Source organism: Saccostrea cucullata, unplaced genomic scaffold, assembly GCF_032062105.1.
Source record: "Saccostrea cucullata isolate Sc308-1 unplaced genomic scaffold, CSIRO_AGI_Scuc_v1 ctg6184, whole genome shotgun sequence".
NCBI lineage: Eukaryota > Metazoa > Mollusca > Bivalvia > Ostreida > Ostreidae > Saccostrea > Saccostrea cuccullata.
In genome coordinates, this window is record NW_026928939.1 from 7,491 (window position 1) to 28,205 (window position 20,715).

Genomic DNA, 20,715 nt, shown 5'->3' on the forward strand with positions numbered 1-20,715 from the left:
AGCTATTCAACTGCATCAATATTTTTTTTTTACTTTGACCTTTCCTTTGACGTAAACCCCACTTTTCCTAAATGAGTATTTAGCTCAGTTTTAAAGTTACAAGTCAAGATGTTTTTTTTTTTTTTATCAAACTTCATATGTTGATGCATACTGATGTAAGCTTTTCAAATGCATCAACATTTTTTTTTTACCTTGACCTTTCCTTTGACCTTCACCTCACTTTTCCTAAATTAGTGTCAAACTTCATATGCTGATTCATACTGATGTAAGCAATTCATCTGCTTCAACATTTTTTACCTTTACCATTTATTTGACTTTGACCTCACTTTAATCGAATTGTGATTAAACCAGTGTTAAAGATACCATTCATATTTTTTTCAACTTCATATTCAGATACACACTGATTAGATTTTTAAACTGCTTCAACATTTATTTCCATGGCCTTACCTTTGACTCTGACCTCACTTTTCTTAAATTAGTGTTAAAATTTATATGCTTATACATACTGATGTAAGCAATTCAATTGCATCACAATTCAAGATATTCTGAAATTCCATACACAAATTTGAATTTTATGTTGCATTACTGAAACACACTCGGCATTCATGTCCTACGGAAATATTTCTAGTTCTAGTTACTTTGCACATTTTTCATACTGGTCTTGGTTTTGTCGAAATGCAGCGCCAAAAACTGGCGAAACTGCAAATAGAAATCAAGTCAAAGAATAGGATAATAAAATATTGTTTATCTTTCAACATAGTAAATATTTACTATTTAAAAGATTTTTTTTTTACATTTATGGTCTAAAACCTTGAAATTTTGCTTTGCTTTGAAATGTATCTTTCTTGATGCTAGATTTCAAAACATTAACGTGAAGAAATGCCATCTTTTTATCATGTAAAGCAGTCGAACAGACGAGAAGTACTTCTATCATCTTGCGCCGTATAAGTGTCATATTCATGTACAGAAAATACAGAAGTTACATAAATTGCACTGTTTCTGTATAAAGCAAAGGCAAAGGTGTGCTTTAAAATGAACTAATACAAAAAATGGCTGCATTTGGCGAGAAACCATGAAAAAAAGGGAAAAGTCATATTCTATCATCCAAGAGCATATAAAAATCCAACCAAGAAAGCTATGGAGATAACGAACAGTGTTCAATATTCCATAAAACAATACAAAATAGAAGCAGAGCAAACACGGACCTCCGAAACATCAGAAGTGGGATCAGATGCCATGGAGGAGTGAGCATCCCCGCCGTGTGCTCCTTGTCATGATCAGTTAATAACGGAAAAATCCGTTGTCAATTCAGTGTATAAATAATAAACTAACAATTAGTTGAAAAACGTCACTCAGCATTTGACTCAATGATAAATTGTATTCGCTGACAAAGTCATTGTATCGACCGTAAAACTTATGAAATGAAGACTTTAAACGAGTTTGCTGATATTCTTGTTTAATCAACTTGCTTGTCAATAATTTACCTCGTTTTAGAAATTGTTCATACGTAGAGCATGCACTTGCGTATCGAATCAACTGAGATATATATACTCTGTATGCAGGTGATGAGGGTATATTGCTGCATAAGTAAGGGAAGTTGACGATAAAAAAGTTAAAGTCATCATGTTTATCATAGAGCTTGGTTGTTAGATTTCCATTAAGGTCTTTTTCAAGTAAAATACCCAAGTATGAGACAGATGTGTCAGACTTTGTAGCATCTTTTATCTCAAGTTCATTAGGATATATCGTATCGACGAAGGAATGGAAATTATTATTGATAAATGACAATATATATCGTCGATATATCTAAAAGTCGAGTTGAGGGCCACAGCAATTGTTTTCTTCTTTTCTTTTTATTTTGCACAAATTCTGCTTCATATGAATATGAAAATAGGTCTAATAAGGGAGCGCAATTGTTACCCATGGGAATTCCAATAGATTATTGGAATACCTGGTCTCCAAAAATTATATAGATTTGTCAATCAGAAACTCAAGCATGTTTTTGATGTCAATTTCAGAGTATTTGTGCGTACATTCAGCATTTTTTAACAAAATAATTTTGCAAATGACCAATTACCAGATAAGTAAATATACGAGTTCTATTTTCATTAAAAAAGCAGCTGTCAATTATATCAAAAAGCATGGACTTCTTTAATTTATCGTGTGGAATGGTTGTGTACAAAGTTGAAAAGTCATAAGTTTGTAAGCTGCTGATTTTGGAACCAGAAGTCTCTGTCGAGACTGAAGCTCTACTGGTTTGTACTTATAGCAAAGGAAGAGAAAAGTTCTTAAGCAGTTGGGAATTGAAACTTTACCACAGCAATAAAAAGAATAATGATCCTTGATTAAGTCTCTTTATGTTCTTAGTATAGTCTATTTGCATGCCACATTATATTATAATCAGACTTAATCTGCAGGAGGAGTAGCATTTTGAGAGTTTTTGAGAGAAATTTCTATTTTTAGTTACCATGGCAACACCGTTCATCGAAATCAAAAACCGATATACAGAATTATGTATCTTAGTGAAGTCTACTTGTGTGCCAAGTTATATTGAAATCAGACCAAAACTGTAGGAGGAATAGCATTTTGAAAGAATTTCACAGAAATTTCTATTTTTAGTAACAACGGCAACACCGTTCATCGAAATCAAAAACTGATACACAGAATCATGTATCTTAGTGTAGTCTACTTGTATGCCAAGTTATATTGAAATCAGACCAAAACTGTAGGAGGAGTAGCATTTTGAAAGAATTTCATAGATATTTCTATTTTTAGTAACCACGGCAACACCGTTAATCGAAATCAAAAACCGATACACAAAATTATGTATCTTAGTGTAGTCTACTTGTGTGCCAAGTTATATTGAAATCAGACCAAAACTGTACGAGGAGTAGCATTTTGAAAGAATTTCACAGAAATTTCTATTTTTAGCAACAACGGCAACACCGTTAATCGAAATCAAAAACCGATACACAGAATTATGTATCTTAGTGTAGTCTACTTGTGTGCCAAGTTATATTGAAATCAGACCAAAACTGTAGGAAGAGTAGCATTTTGAAAGATTGTTTACAGACAGACAGACAGACGGACAGACAGACGGACGGACGACGGACGCATTACTATCGCATAAGCTCTTCTGGTCTCTGACCAGTAGAGCTAAAAATCTTGTGATTTCAAATTGTCCAAAAGTTCTTTTGGATTTCTAAGTATCCACATCTTATTCACACCATATCTTGAATATATTGTTGCACAGTAGTTTTCCCTTCATAACTGTAAATATTTTAGTGAGAAGTAACGAAAGAGGCTAGGTTGAACATTTACTGGAACCTGCAATGCATCTTTGTTTGTAAGGATATTTATTAAGTTTCGGAATCAAATATATATAGGGTATTTCAAATTCATTTTGGCTCTGTGGAATATTAAAAATATTTAGAACTGACATATGATTTTGAAGAATTTCCTCCTTAGAAAAGGAAGTATGAGTACAAGTACGATTAACACTTGTAAAATTAAATCCAAGTTCTTCTAAAAATACAATTTATATAATGAGCCTTACAAACGAAGACAATGTTGTTTCCTGCTTTGTCGGCATGGACCAGTACGTAATGATCAAGTAATCTATCTAATTCTTTTTTTCAGTTCTGGATTATTGAACACATACAGAAAGATATATGGTTTTCATATTGCCTCTCAATCTTTTAATACGTGACTTCAACGTCTTCTTTTTCATATCTGGCCCAAAGCCTGGCATAATCTTCTACAAAATCCATAATATTTATGAAATCCTGACGCCAGTTGAAGGGTCAGGGTTCCATATATTTAGGACCTTCAAAATAAGTGTTCTTAGGTCATTATTAACTACAGTTAATTCTCGATAAACCGCCACCTTTTGTAATTTAGAAATCATGGCGGTATAATGAATTTGGCGATGTATTGTATTTCCCATCGTTTAGGAAAACAGAAGTAGAGTTACCGTTCTTAGAAATACCATAAAGCGCGCGTTTATATTCTTATAATTACATGTACATGTATATACAACATATTTCTCAATTTTAAATACTTCAAGTAATTTTTTATGTACAATTTCTTTAAAACAAAATGTGCAGTTATAAAATAAAGACATATACATGTGCATTTATGTACATGTACATGTAAATCGGCACGTCTGATATTAAAAAAAAACATGCTGGGTCGATTAGCGTGATGTATTGCTGACCGTAGGTAAATTAGTTTCTTGAATAAATTTATTGTTTATGGCATCATTGTTCGTGAAACGTTCAGAATTTATACCGTATAATTATTTTCAAGCAAACTTTGTTTTGTTTAAAGCAGAGATCATCAAAATAATGTCGAATTCGGCGTACTTTTACAACTACCACTTTCGTGGCGAAGCCGTGACTAAATGATTTTTTAAACAAAACAACAGTACAAAATCATTGTAACAGTTCATATCAAAATTATTTCTTCATTTAATTCTAATTTAATTATCTAATTACGTGTACCTTGTCTGGCTTTGCATGCTTAACAACAGGGATAGCGTTAACCAATTAGCCGCTCTTCACTGACCGCACGCACCTGTGGCGGTATATCGAGATAATTGACACTTAAAAATGGACGTTTGTTTTGAAAACAGGGTGGCGGATGGCGGTATGCAAATTTGGCGTTATAAAGAGAATTTTATATAGCAGGAAAAAACGTTCTTGGGAAATCATGGCGGTATAGCGAAAATGGCGATGAATCGAATGGCGATAATTCGAGAATTGACTGTATATGTACGTCACCTGTAATGACGTGTCCAGCAGGACTATAGCCAAGGGGCGAAGAAGAACATGAACACGATAGAGGATTATATATTTCAGATACTCGGTATCCAGGCCATGTAAAGTTTTCTTGTAATTGAAAAGTTTGGAAGCAATGGTCGATGTATATTTGTAGGAAATACAAGGTGTAGTCTTTAGCTTGAAATATGGTGGAATACAAGACTGGATCAATGATTATGTTTGAATCATGTTTAAAGTAATAGAATAAGATCAAAATTAAGTTATAAATCACTTAGAAAATATATTTGGTTCTCACCTTACACAAAGCATTACAAGAATGTGACCTTAATTTAGAAAAACCATGTGAGTTTAAAAAGTGCGTTGAGCTGTATGTGGACACGCACAACTGATATTAAATATTTAATCATAGCGGATACAAATTATTTTTTCTGCGAGAGGGATAAATCCCCCATATGTAGCTTACTGTGATATTTTGGTATTCACAAAACCTCCCAGAAAAACCAGGAAGACATGAACAGGTGACGTCAGCCGCTAAAATGTCAGTGCCACAATTAATTGTCCCTCCATTTAAACACGGACCACTGTAATCCACACTAAAGTCTTTACACTGCTCACCTGTAATGAAGAAAGTCTGTGGAATTGTAAATATGAATATGATAATAAGCCGGGAAATTGATCAATGGTTTTGTATGGACTAGACTTTCTCTACTCTAAACTTTTTTAGAGTACTGGGCTTTCCCCCCAAGGATATCCCAGACCAGATTCAATATTCTAGGGATGATCTTACGGTACTTTGTGTAGTAGTTATAGAAAACGATTTCCCCCAGAGCCACCACCCACCCCAGCCCAACCCCTAATAAAATATTATGGCAGTACATGTACTTAATTTATGAGAGCCAAGGGCGTGACACATTGTTACAAGTGTCCCTTCTTCAAAATAGTGACAAAATATGTATTTTTAACACGGATCCCATATAAAAAAAATAATAAATCTCATTTTCCTCAGCAACCGTCCAAGCAAATTTTTAAAGCATTACAATCTGTTCAAACTGGTTTCTAAAAAAGACAAAAGGCCCAAGGACCTTAAAATTCACCTGAGCATCATGCAACAACTTTCAAATAATTGAATTTGGTTCATTTTTAAAGCAAGATGCTATGGCATTCACAATTTTGAAAGAGGCACCATTGCTAATCATAACTATACACTTAGCAATTGCTTCGTTTGGTTACTTATAATTAAGGAAGCTCTAAATACTAACAAATACTGTTTTTTTAGACTCATAGAAAAATAAATCATATAAAGATATGCATATTGAGACTTTTTCATTCATTTAGAACATAGGGTACGTGCCTTATTTGCGCAGAAAAAATGTTCAAAGACAATTGACTATTTATGAGCAGAAATCAGTGTTTACTTACATTGGGAAAATTAATGAAAATAATTAAATTTATTACGAGTTCTTGGTCTCATAACATGCTAAAAATATTGTAATATATTATGAGTTATATAATTAACGGTAAAAAACAAATTCTTTAATCTTACATCTAAATGCAGATCACTCTAACTGCATAAAACTATCCAATAAATAGAGTTCTACAGTGTGCAGTGTTAAGAGAGTCCTTAATACCCATAGGCAGGGAAGGCTAACAAAAAATGCACTTCAACTATAATCAATAATATTCAGCAATAATCAGAAGTGCCCCTACCACACGTGAACCCCTAATTCTAGGTTCATACGTTGCAAATTTTTGAAAAGGCACACTTGCTTATCAAAATGTTAATTAATACCAAGGAGCAGATTTAAAACAATTCATTTTCAATATTAGTAGAGCCCCCCTCCTATGGTATCCCTGACCCAGGGGCCTTAAAATTCACAATTCTGGAAGAAGAGCCCTTGCACATCATAAATATATACGTATTTCATCTGCTTATTACCCAAGAGCAGAGAAGAAGATTTTCAAAGATGTAATATATTTTCACTATATATTCATTACATCATTATAGAGCCCCGCCCTAATTCATGCATTTTCACTATATAATCAATAGAGCCCCGCCCTAACACCAGAACCCATGACCCTTGGACTATAACATTCACAATTTTGGTAAAGTCACTCTTGCTCATCATAACTATGTAGGCTACTAAGTTTATTTAATACCCAGGAGCAGAGAAGAAAAAATAATGCATTTTCACTATAAAATCAATATAGTCCCACCCTATCACTAGAACCCCTGACCCTTGGGCCATGAATTTCACAATTTTGGTAGAGGACTCAATGCTCATTGCATTCATGCCAACAGTTTGACTGCTTGATGTCCAGTAGTAAAGAAGAAAATTTTTAAAGATTTCATTAATTTTAGTGGTTTTGGCCCCAACCCCTCAGGCCCCGGGGGACCATAAAATTCACAATTTGTTCCCCTTCACCCATAGATGCTGTAAGATGTTTCCCTACAAATGTGTTCTACATTAAATCCATTTCTTACTATCAAGATAATTAAAGCAGAATAAACTAGAGGTACTATGAGTACTGAGCTCACTAAATGAGACCCTCGCCTCCGTTTTGGTTATAATGGAAACGTCTATGTTTTGCTCTAAGAGACCTGAAATAAGTATAAGATCAAAAAGTAAAATAGGAGGTGCAAAGAATCTGTTAAAATATCGTTAAATTTTATTTAGTGGTATAGGAGGAGTTTCGGATAAAAGATGGATACTCTTTAGTATAATAGAAAATATAGCAATGATTTTCTATGGGAAAATCGAAATATGTTTCGAATCCGATCAAAAAGTAAACAGGCGGTCACTATGGCACTATGTATCAAAGAATCCTTAAAAAGTATATCATTGAAATATATATCATATAATTTGATTCAGTGGAATAAGAGGTGAAAAGTTTATGATTGGCACCCCAAAGCGTAACATACAGACGGAGATAGAGACGGTGAGACAAACATTCCGATCACAATATATCCTCGAACTTTTCAAGCGAAAGGGGGGTGGGGGTGGTATAGTGTACAATGATATTACAAGATGTCAAATACATATATTATCTATGTTCTGCTATCTTTCCATTTAAGTTTATCTTTCTGCTATTGGTGAACTATGATATAGACTAGCAATTGAGTATTTTTTTTTTACCTGGACAAATGCCCTCTTTGCAAACTTTTTTTCTATACCTTAATTTCAAATGTGTGCAAAAGGGGAGCAAACCCTTATAAACTGCCATAAATATTTCTGTAACATAAAATCTTATTCATGATTAAAACTATTATTTCTACAGCCCCTAAGCATCAGCTTCGTTATAATGACCTTAAGAATTGTCGACTGAATTTCCCCGTTATTTCCCAATCATGACAAGGAGCACACGGCTGGTGTGACCGATCTGCAGGAGATGCCCACTCTTCCATGGTGCCTGATCCCACTTCTGATCTTTTGGAGGTCAATGTTGGCTTTTCTCCTATTTTGTATTGTTGAGTGGACTTTTGACCTAGAATACTGTTCGTTATCTCTATATATTACATGTTGAGTATTTATAAATCGACTGGAATTTATACTAAGTAACTCTATTCTTAAAATGTTTTTTAAAGAATATGTTTCAAATTTAAGGCATTCAAGTTATATATGTTAGGTAAAGGTTGTTGAAAGACAAAAACGAGAGATAACCAGACCCCAAAACAATATGATCCCTAATTACTATCTTTGAGTAATGGAAAGTGCATCATGCATTTTTATAAAGGAGACTTACAATTCATGTGCTTGATGCTGTCCATTTGGTCATCACTCCTACAGGCTGTATAGTCGTGATATTCTTCATTAGCTACATGGTGGTAGGTGCAGACGCACTCTGGAAGTATAAAATCTCCACCACACCACAACTGATCACGCCCTGTAAGTAACAAATCTTATTTGAAGTACAGATTTGATGTCAATATTTTCTCAAATTTTCGGTTTAATATCATGACTTCTATATATGTTTCTATAGCATTTTATATGGAAATATAATGAAAAACTTATGATATCTGGAAATAATTGAAAATACAAATTTCGGAAGTCCCGGACGCGGTTGATTGAAACATTTGCACTTTCTCAAAGTAAAACTTTATATAAGTTTATCTTTTCAATAAGCAATTTAAATGAAATAACACTTTTTTCATTTTAAAAATTTCAGTTAAAGAAACATTTATTTTATATATGCTTAGTGCAAATACATTAAAGTCCTTTTTGCCCCCTCCGTCGATCTTCATCGAAAGTGGGGATATTAATTGCGATCCGTCCGTCAGTCTGTCCGTCTAGCTGTAGATTTCTATATTTCCATATACTGTAACACTCGTTTCCGCGCCATATCACGAGAAGACATTGAGCTTGCAATGAAAATGTAATCAATTCATACATTTTCTCTGTGTGTATAAAATTTTCAAGCAATATCTCAAGATTTAAGCTTTCAATGCAATGAAATTTTATACGATTAATTCCTTCGGACTTTCCTGCCCTTCTAATCTTAAATTAGATTCGCGCATGCTCTTCTTTTTCTTTAAGCGACGGACACACATTCTCTGAATTCACAAGTTCGTAATGTTGAATTAAAATGTAAAACGCAATATAGCAAATAAAATTCCTCTTATTATCTGACATAAGTTTAAGTGTAATTGTAAGCAGGAAATATAGGGAAATTTTAGTGATAATTACACCTCGATGCTTGGATCTCTCTCCTTTTACATTTTTATTCATATCGTACCTGCATTGTCACGTCCTCTGCACAAAAATGTGTGTGTTCGGCTTGATAGGAACTCTGGAACTGTATATAAAGAAAAACATATTTTAAGCTGTTTTTATATGCGTTTAGTTTTATTGCTTTTCTCTTTATTACTAGTATACCATATAGTTACACTATGTATAACGAACATATAGCGTGCATAGACTACAATTTGGTAACATGCTGCAATCCTATCATATGATAATTGTATGAAATGAATGTCTTTATAAATATTTTAAAACACGGGCTTTTTAGGTCACATGAGTAAATATGTAACAACTTTCCAACAATTGAATTTTTCGAGGCCATGAAATTCACAATTTGAAAGAGGACGCTTTGCTTATCATAATTTACACTTTGCATGTTACCTCTGGTTATAAATTTTCAAAACTGTCTCTCCGTCTTGAATTCTCCATGTGTTTTATATCTGACTATAGTACAATGTATATGTTTATCTCGTTCTTTTCTTTTTTCCTTATGTCTATTTCTTGACCCTTGACTGTAATTGTTGTTTATGTATACATGTATATATGTATATTATATGTATCTCTTGTACCAGTGATGTTTTTTTGAGCGAATAAAGACTTGGTTACTTAATTGCTTTAAAACCGCAAATTATACGTTTTATTTTACTATGATGTGCGGTGTATTGCGCAATGGATTCCCAGGCGACCCTCTTAATTGAAGAATAAGGCAAAGTAAATTTAATTAATTACTTTTTAAGTAATTAACCCCATGCTTTGCCGGTGTAAAGACGAATAATGACCCCCATCGAATAATGACCGGGGGTCATTTTTCGACAGCGAAAAATGACCCCCGGTCATTATTCGACGTAGAAAAATGACCCTTTTGCCCGTAGAAAAAGTGTCACTTCCCTAAAAATTTGCAGAACCCACGTGAAGAAAAATGACCCCCGTAGAAAAATGACCCCCTGTAGATTAAAGCCAAAATTTTTAGGGGGCAAAAAAAAAATCGGATAAAGAAGCATATTGGCCAAAATGCTCACCTGAGCTTATTGGGAATAAACTAATGATATGTTGATCTCATAACATTATACAATTATAGCTATATTTTAAGGTAAATGCAATGATTCAGAATCTAAAGGAGTAAAAGATTTATCAAGCCTTAAGGGTTAGGTAAACATTGTTTTTTGATGGTGGAAATCATCGAACTGACAGAAAAAATCAGCAGTATTATATATTATTATATCCTCCGCTTGAAAAGCGGGAGGGTATATAGTGATTGGGATGTCCGTCCGTCTGTTACGCTTTGAGGTATCCATCTCTTATCCGCAAATCCTCATATATAAAAAGATGTGTTTGTGAAACAGCTATGCCACTGTATGGCAACATAGCGAAGATTAAAATTTTCTTAAATGCAATTTAAATATATTGTTACTCAAAGTAGGGTCTTCTCACAAGAAATACAACTGCAAAATAGGAAAGCCCTAGCACCGCTTGTTCAAAAGTAATGGCTAAGGATAAGTTTTTGAAAGGTAGGTCAAACTCAAAGGTCAAAGTTGATGATTGCTTAAGAAAATGTTTAATGTAACAAGGATTACATATGTGAAGTATGAATACCCTAGCCCTTACCGTTCAAAAGTTATGGCCAAGGTAAAAAAAAATCATAAGTACGGAAAACTCCAAGGTCAAGGTTTTTCGTATCCAATGAAAGGTAATGCCAAAAAACTACATATTTGAAGTATGAGAGTACTAGTATCTACCGTTTAAAAGTTATGGCCAAAGTAAAAATTTGGCATTTTTGTGTAAAATGGGACAAACTCCAAGGTAAAGGTTAAAAGGTCAAATTTGGTGGTACCCAAGGTAAGGTCTTGTCACAAGGAATATACATATTAAATATGAAAGTCATAGCTCCAATAAATGAAAAGTTATAGCAAAGGTTAAGGTTTTTGTGGACAAACAAACCGCCAAATAGACAGACGGACATACAGACGAACACGATAAAACTATATACCCCCGAATCTTCGATTACAGGGACATAGAAATCATGGTCTTCAATTAACTTTTCATATTAATATACATTATAAAGACGCCGTTACAACAATGAAAATGTTTGTTCTGATTTTCATATTAAATTCTCTGAAAAATATACTCAGAACTGAGGGTGTAAAAGGGTGGAGTAAAACAAGAATTAAGGTAGAACCTATGTCGGCAAAGTCTTTGTCACAAGATTTTCAAACTTATCAAAATGGTAAATTAGTACTTTCTTATCAATCAGTTAAGATATCATGAATTCATGATATGTTTCCTTGTTTTTTAATCTAGAACAGGTTGTGAAACCTGGTATGGTATTTACATACTGCGACTTCACATTTTCAAATATTTTTAGGGGTACTTGTCATAAAGGTAATATGAAAAATCACAAAAATACTTCTTAAAACATCGTCGTTTATAAACTTTTTTAACTGAATAATATTAAACAATATTTTATCAAGAATAATTTCTTTTTTATTCAATTAACATAAAAGTTAAGTCCACCATTAAAAAAAATAGTCAAATGATCTCTATTATTTTTAGTCAATTATTCACCCCTATATTTGTAAATATTTTTTAGACGTCTTTGTCACAATGTTTTCAATCTTCAATATGATGAAGAACATAGCCAAACAATTACAAAAAATGATTAAAATATATACCTTTCCCCTCTAACTAATGAAATATAGGCTATTTACCGATACTCATGTTCTTGACCTTTTTGCACTTACACGGGATTTAATAATTAAATTACTGTTTGGGGTTACTTTCAGATTAAATATTTATCAGAAATTGTACATTTTCTTTAAAAAGATCATATTTAATAGAAAAATTGTAATCAAACACCAAAAATATGAATAGGTAACAAATAATTGTTAAAAGGAATGCACATCATTTCATTATAGATATCACAAAAATGTACACATGATCAAACGATGTACAACACGTACATCTTTGACTTAGACACATTTCATCAAGATGTTACACTATATAGCTGGCAACTAAAGATTTCTTACGATTTATGCATTCCTTCAAATTGGTTACATACCATTCAAACTATTACGAAAGTTGTATGTACATTGTAATTTCATTACACTAGATAGTCTTGGGTTTGTCAACTTCAGGTCTAGATCTAGTAAATAAAAGGTGCCTACATATTTTCTCTTATTCCAGAAATATATTGCCATTAAGCATTATAAGACAAAAAATATATGAATTGAATCAAGATTATGTTGGCATGATTGAATTCTGTGAATTTCAAAATGCAGTATTTTCTACCATTTTTATTGAAGCTGTCAAGCACGGGAAAAAGTGGCATTAAATTAATGATGACGTCTTAATGGGTTAGCACAGGTTTAACACATTTACAAGTTATGATGTCATACGAAGTAGGTTCTGCGTTAAAAGAAATGTAATGGATAATGTGTGCTAAATCAAAAGTTTATGTCTACATGAATAGTTTTTGCATTAGAATGACTGTGTATTTTACACTAGCCCATAGCTTTACAGAGCATATTTTTAGGTCTTATACTTACCCCATCCCCTTTCTTATTTAGGAGGAAGTCGATATTGGGCAAAAGCAAAAAACCACCCTACCTTTATTTTTCTATAAGAAGGAATTAAAAATAAGCTTAAAATAATCTACTTTTCTACTAATTTTTAACTGTTACTTTGCCACAATACTTTCAAGTATACCTCCACCAACATTTAAAGTATGCTTTAATCATGGCGAAGTAAATTATGATATATGATAGTACTTGTGTGAAGCCTTAACTTCATTTCAATATTTTATCTAGAGCCTCTTTCAGAATTATTGAAAGGTATAGAGTTTTATTTATATTTTTGCTTTTCATTTATTATTATTTTTTTTTTTAATTTTTTATTTTTTTTGGGGGGGGAGGGATAAAAATTTCTTCCTCTTTCATTGTCAAATAGGATTTGCCAAACTTAAACAAACTAAAAGTTGAAATGACGGAAAATTTAATTTTTCCTATTAAAGTGTATTTAAACCTGATTTTTGCATGGTTTGATTTCTAAAAACAAGTGGAATATCATTCTTTAAGCAAACATTATAAGGAGGAATATTGAAAAGAAATTTTATTTACTTGACAATTAAAGAATCTCTTTTCAAACACAATTTTAGCATTGAAAGACTACGTGAAACTCTCAATTATTTCATACGACTTTTTGTATTTTTCTGGTTACAGAAAATGTTAAAAAAAAATTAGTTTCTCTGTAAAAAAGATATCAAAGAGTGTGTATTTTGAATCACTTTGAAGGGGGTCATTTTTCAATGGGGGTCATTATTTTATAGGACTAACATATAAAATAATGACCCCCTAGGACCCTTTTTCTACAAAAAATGATTTTTTTCTACGGATGGGGGTCATTTTTTGTCGTTGAAAAATGACCCCCGGTCATTATTCGATGGGGGTCATTATTCGTCTTTACACCGGCATGCAGCATATGTGAATCGTATTCACACTTTTAACTTGTTAATCAACATAAATATCTCACATGATGACATAAATAAGGTGTAGGTATACAAAAACTAATTTTATTTTATTTTAGTGCGACATTTAGGAATTCAACTTTGATAAATTAAAGAGTATAAGTCGTCTAAAACATTTAAGAAAAGTGATATTCATCAGAGTATGTTGTCAAAATTTAATCGCCAAACCTTGAAGCAATTGTATTTGACAACATTTTTATATATCGTTATATCGCGTTCTAAGGCAACAACATGAGGCGGTTATACGTTTCCGTAGATATGCCACAAACATCATGCTAGATTCAACAAGCTTTGCAACTTATGCTGACATGCATAATAAACAAGCCACCATGCAACTCATTTATTAGCTGCAGAACTGTACATATATAGTGTAATGAATTTATATATTAGTCTTTGACCATAACAGTCATAACAGTTAAGACTAATATATAAAACCATAATACTACACTTCTGCAGCTACTCATTTATGTGGACATGCCCATTAATAAGTATAAATCAGTTTTTGATAGATTTTCAATTATTGAATTTTAAAATATTATTATTTTTTACCTTTTGGGATTCGAAGTTCCTTGCGGTATTGCACAATAATACGAGGACTGTCTACAACATATGATAACAGTTACGCCCTGTTACTTAAAACACAGCATATACATAATTGTATTGTCTTCAATCATTCATACTTATGGTACTATTCTTAGCTCTCTGATTATAAGTGAGTTACAACTGTTCAAAAGACAAGCGGTGACGTGACCATCCATCTTTGAATTCTTTCAATGAAATTTTGCATAAGAACTCCCTGTGGCCTAAGGAAGACCCCTATTGATCTTGAGGTCAAAGGTCAAAGTTCAAGGTCGTAAATTTATACATTCTGTCTTGTCTGTGTGTAACAGTATCGTTTCCGGGCAATATTTCAAGAAGATTTTGAGTTTTTGCACTGTAATTTTATACCAAAACTCCCTAGAATCTCTCTCACCCCTCTCAAAATGGCTCGTCCGTTTGTTTTTTCGTATTTATGGTATTACATGTCGCCATTTTTAGCACAGGGGCTGGAGGAGAGTTATTGCGTATAAAACAGGTTCTCAGCTGACTTTATATTCTTATTACAAACGTAAATATATACATGTATGTGACTTTATGTTTGCATAAAATTTTCTACATTTGAAGGCGGGTCCGTGATCTAGTGGTATGTCACTCGCTTCACATGTGAAAGGTCCCGGGTTCGAATCCCAGACGATCTATTTTTCCTTTTGTTCCGTAATACTTTTTTTACTAAATGATAGTATTCAGCATGTGAAATGAAAAAAAGTTATGAGGTCTGACCTGTACAAACTTATAAAATCATCATTACAGTGAGATAAATATTCCATATAAAAAGAATCTTCTATACACATAATAAAGATTTAGAATAAGCCATCAAATCTTTATATCCATATTGCATATTCTATTTGCTTCAGTATACATGTATATATTTAATAATTCTACAAATCCAGTCAGGGGCATCCGACCCCCCCCCTCCCCCGAACTGCGCATGGCTTACTTTTTCCCTAAGCGGGTGACACAAATTGTTTAAATTCAAACTCTGAGTGATTGAATGATGAATTTTGGGGCAGATTCTGATAGGGACGCATACTGATGCAGTGTGTATCAGATGATAAATTGTTCTTAAAATAAAACATTATTGATATACTTTTATTGTCCCCCGCTTGAAAAGTGGGAGATATTAATTAGGGTCTGTCCGTCCGTCCGTCTAGCTGTTCGTCTGTCCGTCTTTCTGTCTGTCTGTAACGCTTTCGTTTCCACACGATATCTCGAGAACGCTTTAAGCCTTTGCAATGAAATTTTGCATAGCAACTCCCTATAGCCTAAAGAAGAACCCTATTGATTTTGGGTTCAAAAGGTCAAATGTCAAGGTCATAAATTCGCAAATTCTATCTGTTATTACACGTTCGTTTCCGCGCGATATCTCGAGAACCCTTCAAGCTTTCGTAATGAAATTTTACATAACAACTCCCTGTGGCCTAAGAAAGACCCCTATTGATTTTGAGGTCAAAAGGTCAAAGTTCAAGGTCGTCAATGTATACATTCTGTTTGTGTGTAATACTATCGTTTTCGGGAGATATTTCAAGACGATTTTGAGCTTTTTGTAATGAATTTTTATACCAAAACTCCCTCTCTCACACCTCTCAAAGTGTCCCGTCCCGTTTGTTTTTGCGTGGACCCTGAGGTCCACGCAGTAAATATATAAGTGAAGTTAAACCGGATGCCCTGGGCAAACGACAGGCTACGCATGCACGAGAATGCTAGAGAGTTCGCCCCTTAGGTATCTCGGCCCGTTGAATAATTCGCCCTATCGAATTAAAATATGCCATTCATTGGCAAATCGCGCTTTTCAATCTGCATATCGCATTTACATATTTATTGGCGATCCGATTTTCTCTCTTTTACATATACTTTTATATATAAAATAAACATTTATTCTATCAATCTATGGTACAGGCATTTTAAGAAATTACAGTATGTAGATACATGTAACTTAACAACTTGAATGAAAATCGTCACTCAACAAATAGATATAGCTTTTAGAAGATGGAGCAAGTTTTCACCAGCATTAGTTTTGTGCATCAAGGCTAAAAAAAATAACGTTTGATAAAGGTCTATAGCAACGGCTTTTGATGTATGTGTAGGGGGGAGCTCCGACAAAAAAAAATATGCGTACTACAGAGCTGGGCTTTTCGAGAACCATCTGATCTGTATTTTCCCATAAAAAATTCTTCCGTCTAAATTCAGTACATGTGTCACGTCCCAGCCAGTATGAGTTACACGTATCAAAATAACCCGATTTTTTAAACTGACAAAACTAAAGGTCGCTATTCGGAGATAAGATTTCACAATTTTGCTTTGAGACTACAATCAGTTATAAATAGGCAGATCATTGTAGAAAAAGTGAAAAAAACCTACATGAATATTCCCTACACCTAGAAAATTTCTTAATTGAATTTTAATTAGAAAAAACATACATATGGTCCACGTATTGCAGTCATTTTTTAAAGGACAGCAACTTGTATTAGTATTAAATGTCACTTTGCACTTTTTTTTTTAAGCTCAGTGGCATGTTGAGAGTTATTACGTATAATACAGGTTGTCGGTGGACTCTTCATTCTTATTACATCTATTAGAACTGTTTAGTAAAGGCTAAATTAGAAACCATGCTTTGTGTAAAATTTTGACAATATCTAACGTAAATTTATACATGTATGTGAACTAGTGCTTGCATAATTTCTGGTAGACGAAAGCGACACCGTGGTGTAGTACGTGGTATGTCTCTCGCTTGAAATGTTGAATCCCGGACGATCTATTTTTTTAAATACTTTTTTTTTACTCATTGATAGTATTCAGCATCATGCCATGTGAAATGGAAAAAATGTGACGGCTGGCATGTACAAACTCATAAAACCATCATTACAGTGTGATAAATATTCTATATAAAAAGAATCTTCTATACACGTAATAAAGAATAAGCAATAAAATCTTTATATCCATATTGGCATTTTTTTTTTGCTTCAATATACATGTATGCATTTAATAATTCTACAAATTTAGTCAGGGGGATCCAGCACCCATCCCCTGAACTTCGCATGTTATTTTTCCCTAAGCGGGACACAAATTCTCTGAATTAGCTTGTTAATATCCATATCAGACTTATCAGACATAAGATTAAGTTTCAAAAAAATTTTGACGTTTTAGATTACATTTTTTATGGAAGTGAACGTAATAACGTCAAAAACTCCTTATTTTTTACGTCTATGACATAACATGTTGACATTTATTTTTTGTTAGGATTTTGTCACCATTCAATTGAAATTATTATGAAATATACCAATAACGTTTAGAGGAAATGCACATTTCATAAAAAATCCTCTAATTTTCAATTCGTCTATTTTTAATGACAACACATAAGATTTATGTCACCACTATTATACAATTATATTTTGATTTATTATTTTGACAATGTGTGACATTTATGTTGACATTGTAAAAAGCCTCTAAAACAAACACTTCTAAATAGAATCATTTCATTTTCATATCTAATAGTTTTCATTTTGCACATTTTGTATTAAGGACAGATGATACAAACAAACTTATGTAAAAAAAAAATGAAAATAACAACTTGGGTCATGTTTAAATGATTAAAATGAAGAAGTTTCACCGCGTAGTTTTAAATTTTTTATTCAAAATTTCACAAAAAAGGGATTTGAAGCGAAAAATATTTGTATAGATTAAACTGAAAAAAAAACCTAGTTGAAGTACTCAGAAGACTAGTAAATTTATTGTCCATACAATCACTACCTTAAAAGTAGTTTTACTGGGTATTGATTAGATTTACTAGATAAGATTAGTAAATATCTAGAATTGATAAGTAACTTTCACTAGGTATTTAAGTATATCTATACAACCCCCGCTCCACTTCTAACTATCTTAGCCAGTAAACAGAAAGATTACTAATCACGACAAACGCTTTACGAGGCACGCTAGTTAAAATCACTATGTATTTCGTTCAGTGTAATAAGGATAGGTTTAGAAGGGCGGACTTATGAACATCAGAGAAGGTTTACAACTTCTTTATACTCTAGAAATTTGTTATTTGTATCATTTGCAATGAAATTAGACAAAAAAATATATATACCTATCCAGGCATCCATTTTTTGTATCATCTGTCCTTAAATATTGTTTGGTGCCAAATTAGAGAAATGAATTCTTAAAATGAAGGTAATTTATGGAATGTAGCATTTAAGTGTGACGTTTTTGCCGTCAAATTCAATTGTGACATATAGCTACATGTCGTACATATATGTTGCACGGCAATTATTTTTAAGATTTAAGACACCGCAAGTTAAATTTCTATCTAGAGATCTTTTCCTTGATAACATGGCAACATTTAGTAGAATTAAGAATAATTTTCAACATTGATTTTTCACCCAGTATTACAAAATTGGCCGTTCTACTGATCTTAAAAACTGTGTGACACTGAACCTCTAAACTTTGTGACACACCATCTTATTCAACATCCTCACAATAAATCGGCTTAATATCAGAAATCCAACATACATATCAACCCAAAATATCAGTCTATTCTAAAATATAGTTCTAAACACACAAAAAGGATCATTGAGATGTAATTTCAAAATAGATTTAGCTAATGTAATTTTTTTCTAAGTAACCGAAGACTTTTTATGTGGATCCGATATATTGTCGATAAACGCATGTCTTCACTATCTGCCAAGAATTTTGAGAAACGCGTGAAGAGCTTACGGATTGACTGACATCACAATTGTAAGAATTTACATCGCTTACATCATATTTTGATTTTTTTTTTTTTTTTTTTTTTTTTTCCAAATTTTATTTTTGTTTTTTTTTTTTTATTTAAGTTATCAACATTTTGTAATTGCGGGTGCGACGCTCCTCTTACCAGTCTACATGCGGTTTTGACGTAATTGACGGAATAGTGAAATTAAAATCTTTGACAAATGATTCTTTTTACCAATATTTTTGTTAAAAATGTATTAAGTATACGATTATCAGCCGAATGATACATAGTTTTCATATAGTGATTTTTTTTTAAATTATGAAAATAGCCCAAATGCCGCCGCAATCGTAATTTTTCACTTTTTGACACCAACACCGTGCGCGACGTCTCTGCGAAATATGTTTAAAAGTTATTTTTGGCAGAGATTTCACTTTTTAAATCGGAGTCAGTCAAAAATGACGATTAATTACTTATAACTATTGTATAATAAAGTATAATTTCATCAAATTTAATATAATTTTGTATAAAATAATATCAATAAAATATATTTATATTTTTTATTTTCATATAATATAATTTCATGTAGTTTCATATGATTTCATAACACTATTACAAAGGCTAAAAAATTAAGCATAGACAATTTTAAGCATATGAAAATCGTCATCAAACCCTTTATCACCAATAGTTTACCCTCAATACAAGAAATAAACTGTAACTGTGTTAAAACATGTAAACGTTAAAAATACTGGTAATTCTTACCTTGGCCCTTAAACTCTTCTGGATATACCATCGATTGTAAAATGCACATCAAAATACATGTAACATGTAAGTTATTTCCATGTACTACCATAACTGAAAAACTGAAAAATCATTTTATTGGTATTATTTGGCTGGTCCGGTGAACTTTCTGCCTTCTCATTCTTATTTTGAACTTACAAATTAACAAAGGCTCCAAAATTTTTCATAGTCGACATCCACATTTTCCATCACTCGAATTAAGTTCTTGGTCTGAAAGACATTCTTCAACTAGAAAACAGTTTCCTTCTCAAACAAAATGCAATTTTGTCAAAAAGCAATACTTGAAAATCTAATGGCAGATTATTCTACTTTGCAGTATTTTTAATTCACAAATCTAGTGCATTTGTAACATTCAAATGATCTCTCCTTGAATAATTATTTCCCTTTAAAGACCCTTCATATGACGAATAACTTCAAAGTTTTAAAGCAACCTTAAAAGATTTTTACTATTCTCGGAATGTCTCGGAGTACTGGACGTAACTAGAAAAGCTTTTATGTAACGCATGATCTAGAGAGAAAAGTAATTCTTGATCCCTTCTGTCCTCTACCCAACATAAAATATTGAAAAACACCTCT

The 20,715-nt window shown here is 32.6% G+C and overlaps 1 protein-coding gene across 1 annotated transcript; it reads right to left on the reverse strand.

Moving 5' to 3' along the window:
* Positions 1–5,244: 5,244 nt before the first annotated feature.
* LOC134279325 (uncharacterized) lies at positions 5,245–20,351 on the reverse strand (the record flags this gene model as incomplete). Its single annotated transcript, XM_062761696.1, has 6 exons — positions 20,278–20,351; positions 20,101–20,201; positions 14,586–14,636; positions 9,513–9,572; positions 8,523–8,663; positions 5,245–5,396 (listed from the first exon to the last, which is right to left on the reverse strand). Coding segments are annotated over exons 1-6 (549 nt in total), but the record flags the coding sequence as incomplete, so codon positions are not given.
* Positions 20,352–20,715: the final 364 nt, after the last annotated feature.